At 60.0% G+C, this 4,215-nt stretch overlaps 1 protein-coding gene across 1 annotated transcript; it reads right to left on the minus strand.

The window, feature by feature from the left end:
• Positions 1-259: 259 nt before the first annotated feature.
• Positions 260-4,215, minus strand: LOC135314016 (PHD finger protein 7-like). The gene is made up of 9 exons (XM_064455685.1): positions 4,173-4,215; positions 3,749-3,840; positions 3,568-3,669; positions 3,169-3,293; positions 2,669-2,938; positions 2,320-2,433; positions 2,058-2,176; positions 1,307-1,868; positions 260-506 (listed from the first exon to the last, which is right to left on the minus strand). The coding sequence occupies exons 1-9, from the start codon at positions 4,213-4,215 to the stop codon at positions 260-262; spliced, it is 1,674 nt and encodes a 557-aa protein (XP_064311755.1).

The raw sequence follows: 4,215 nt of genomic DNA on the forward strand, positions 1-4,215 counted from the left end.
ACAGCACTCAAGACTAGAAGGACAAAGTGCTGCCACTGAGTTCTCTTATGGACCCTCTGCACCTCCATTCCTTCTGCATTGCCTCTTCATTGGCAGAACAGCCCACCAGGGCTCCTAGGTTCCCCTGCCTTCCTCCGAGAGGACAGCCGCTCCCTACTTTAAGGAATCAACTTTCATGCTGCATTAAGGCCTGTCAGGAAGGCACTTCACGCACACACCATGAGACCAGACACACACACCACGAAGAGCAGAGGGTTGTTCAAATCTGTACAGCCACCCCACGGGATTTCCTTTGTGCTTTGGTCACCGTTAGTCTTTGACTCAGCCTTCTAGCTCTCCGCCAGCTTCCGCAGAGCTGTTCGGCAGTCGCTCTGTAACCAAAGCTGTTCTCCTTCTTGCAGTAGAAAGGCACTTGCTGGTCTCCAACAGAAGGGAAATCCTTGCGGATGATTGCCATTTCCAGGCCCCTTGTTACCCTCCCGTAGAGCACATGTGATTTTTTTGCTCTGGAGGGCATACGGCGGGACTCAAGCCCTCAGTAACAGGTACTGCTCTGACTCTGCTGAGCTCTGTGGAGTAAAGTCCTTACCAGGCGTTTGCGATCTCTCCTAAAAATGACTTCTTGGCTTATACTGCAAGAAGGAAGCCTTCAGTTGGTACAGTAGCAATCGTGTTGGGGAACAGGACCCAGAACTGGGGAGCGCCCTTTGGCGACTGTATGAACAGAGTCTACAGAAGCTTTTGTGTCACAAATAGGGATGTGACACTGAACTGAACTCTTAAAGAAAAGTAGCTTTGCCACTTTGCCACAATTCTCCCTAACCTAGGCAAGGAGGATAGGAAATTGGTTACAGGCTTGTCCAGAAGGAAACAAAGTTGAAGCGTGTCAAAAGTCGCTGGGACCAGGACAGGTGATTTTGGTGGGCGAGCCATGAGGGCTGCGCCGGGTGGGCAGGGGCAGCACCCATTGCCAGGAGATGGCAGCAGCGGCACCAACTGGGCCGTGCAGGCCACACTCCTGGGGACAGGGACAGAGGCCCAGAGACAGAGGGGGTTTGGGGGTGGGTGTGAACTTCCCCCGGGGAAACTGAGCAAGATGTGGTGCCAGCAAGGCACGAAGCAGAGGGCCACGGCGCTGGGCAGCCGGCCCAGGCCAGCCCGCAAGGAGGGATGTCTGGGGAAGGTGCTGCCTACACGCAGGGAGAAGAGAACCCTCCGTGCCCAGCCCCTAATGCTGCCCCTCCAGAAAGGGAGAGGAGGAGGAAGCCGACAAACGAGTGTGGGATATCCCAGTGCAGAGACTAACAGCTCTCTTTGTTGTGCGGGGGGCGGGGTGTGGATCAGGGCCAGCACTTGAGGACGGTGCACGGCTGGTCCTGCAGCAGCGTCCAGGCTGGCTGTAGGGAGTTTGGGCCCACCGTTGCAATCGGGAATGGTCTCGCATGCGGTCGGGCCCAGGGATGCTGGAGCAGCTGCTGCCCTCAGCTCTGGGGAACCGCGGGAGGGCCCTGGTGCTGCCTGGCTACCGGTGGTGGGGCTGCTGGTCTCTGGTGCCAGAAGGCCATGGGGCAGCCCCACTGCTGCCTGGCTGGAGGTGCAGCTCTCATCACTCGGTGCTGGCGTGTGACTGCTGTTACAGTGTCTTCTGGGCCGGCGAGGGAGTTTGGGCCCGACGTTGCAATCGGGAATGGTCTCGCGCCCGCTGGGGCCCAGGGTAGCTGGAGCGGCGGCTGCTCTCAGGCACTGGGCAGCCGTAGGAGTGCCCCAATGCCACCTGGCTACCAGTGGTGGGGCTGCTGGTCTCAGGTGCCATGGAGGTGACTGGCTGGAGGTGGTGGGGCCGTTAAGCACCAAGCTGGCACTGGAGGCTGTAAGGGGAAGCTGGAAGGTCAAGGGCACGGCTCCACCAGACCTGGGGCAGGATAGGCCAGTGCGGTGCCTCCAGGCCTCCTGGAGCAGAGAGGCCAGATCTGGCAAGCCCAGCACGGGCAGCTGCTACCAGGCCTTGCCTGGCCCCTGGCCCCAGCCCAGGGGCACCCGCGTGCTTTGCCTCTTACCGGTGCCCAGTCCAGCACAGCTGTCGCACTCCCAGCTGGCCGTGCTGTTCCTCAGGTAGGAGCAGCGTTTGTGAGTGCCCTCAGCAGCGCAGGAGCAGCACAGGAGCAGTTGCCAGGGCCTGAGGAAGCAAACGGGTTCATGGCTGTGAGGACGAAGTGACCGTGGCACAGGATTGCGCGGCAGAGCTCTCGATCTTAGCCCTTCCCCTTTGAGAGACAGAGACCCTGTGCAGAGCCCTGGGGTGCAGCTTTGGCAACTTACCCCTCTTCCTCTGCCTGCTCCCTGCCTGCTGGACAAAGGCACTCACTGGCATCACAGCGTCTGTGCCTCTCATATAATTGCTCATAGGCACCATTGTCTTCCCACGACAGTCCCCTTCTGGTGGAGGAAGGGAAAATTGATGAGCCCCTGCAGCTGGGCAAAAGGCAGGTGCAGGGCGTCCCTGCTCTTCTTTCCCTCCCTGCCGTGTTTCCAAGTCCTCCGTGAAGCTGAAGGCCAGACTCACAGTACAGTGGAGAGCCAGGACTGCTGGGACAGGCCCTGGCATGGCATGGCATGGCACAGTGCTCACACCCTCCTGCCTTGTGAGCTGGGAATAATAAAAACCAACCTCTTTGGGATTTGGATCCCCATGGTGAGCATTTCCATCAGAAATCGATACTCATTTTGACAATGCGGGCAGCAGAAGCCGTAGAAGCCAGCATGACTGGCATGAACCTGGATGCATCCCCTGTGGAACCAGGCGTGTTTGCACGCTGGGCACACCATGGTGCCGAAGGACTTTCTGTCCCCCACAGGGTCCAGGCAGATGAGGCAGGTGGTGGTCTCCTCCGGAGCCGCCTCCACTGCCTGCTCTGGGCGGTGCTCCCAGCAGAAGGACCTGGGGGAAGAGGAAAGGGATGGGCGAGCTGTGGAGTGCTGGGCCCTACCCCAGTGGGAGCAAGGAGGGGAGAAGAGGCATGAAGGAACCCCAGGCATTGCCCGGCTCTGGCTCTGCATGTGGCCGGCTGCTGGGATCTGCCACTGTGGATTCCTTTCTATCTTGGCTTACAGTGGCAGGCAAGCGACTGAAGGTGAGGAGCCTCCCCCATGCAGCCTGGCTGCCCTTACCTGTAGAGCCCAAAGAACTGGGTGATGCATCCACCCTCCACAGCACAGGGGAGATGGAAGCTGCGGTCGCAGCCCATCTCCCGGCAAGTGATGGTGGCCCCGCTGTCACCACAGACAAAGCAGTCCTGGAAAGAGCACAGCAGCCCCCATCAGCGGCAGCCTCAGGGCCTCCACAGCCCGACCCACACCTCCGGGCAGGGCGCAGGATGCGGCCGCTGCTGGGTCACACCCCGCAGAGCTGCCTGGCGGTCAAGGCTCCTGTGCGGGAGCCTCTGTGGACCTGCTGGGAGCAAGACTTTTGTCCCAGAGCGGCTTGAAGGGATTTCTTTCTTGGGGTCTGGGCTAAGCTCCGGCAAACCTCTCCTGGCACAAATCTCCCTGTTCTTGTCAGGTCCTCACCTTCTGCGCTGCCCGGGCGATTGTGCGTTGAATATCCTCAGGCAGAAATCCCACGAGTCCTACTTCCTTGACCCGTTGCTGAAAAAGCTCGTTGGCAAAATACTGCAGAAGAGAGAAGAGGAGAAATCTCTGCTGTCTGACTGCCTGTCGGAAAGCTGGAGGGGGCTCCAGAGGAACTCACCAGGCAAAACGCATGGGCACAGACTCCTTGCTTCTCCAGTTTGGGCCCACAGACATCCGGGTCAGCCTCTGCCCGGAGACACAGCATGCATGCTGGAGGGGAGAGAGCAAATGCCAGCGGGAACGAGCACCTGTGCGTGGCCGGGGGAAGTGTCCCTGAGGATTGCTGCCAAGGGCCTGCTCCATCCCTGCCTAGCTGGCTGATGGGCAGGGCTGGAGGCCTTGGAGAGGAAGGGGCCGTTGCAGGCGTGGGGCTCTCAGCGGGTGCCCAGTGCCCAGCCTGGTCCCTGCTTGCTGAGGAAAGGAGGGGCCTTTTCCTGGGGCAGATGGGGAGCTCCTGCCTCCCCCTGCCACCGCTCTTGGCCCCATGCTGACCACCCTGACAACCCCTCTGCCAGGCTGTGCAAGGGATACTTTGCTCTCACCCTGCTCCATGGAGTCGGTGGCCTTCCGCTTCCTTGTGGACAT

Source organism: Phalacrocorax carbo, chromosome 6 (assembly GCF_963921805.1).
Source record: "Phalacrocorax carbo chromosome 6, bPhaCar2.1, whole genome shotgun sequence".
In the NCBI taxonomy this organism is placed as follows: Eukaryota; Metazoa; Chordata; class Aves; order Suliformes; family Phalacrocoracidae; genus Phalacrocorax; species Phalacrocorax carbo.

Bases quoted from the DNA above. Each gene is read 5' to 3' on its own strand.
- LOC135314016 (XM_064455685.1), bottom strand. From the start codon at position 4,215: ATGTCCACAAGGAAGCGGAAGGCCACCGACTCCATGGAGCAGG. The intron at 3,841-4,172 runs GTGAGAGCAAAG...TCTCCCCTCCAG, and splicing joins CACCGACTCCATGGAGCAGG to CATGCATGCTGTGTCTCCGG. The intron at 1,869-2,057 runs GTAAGAGGCAAA...TTCCCCTTACAG, and splicing joins CTGTGCTGGACTGGGCACCG to CCTCCAGTGCCAGCTTGGTG.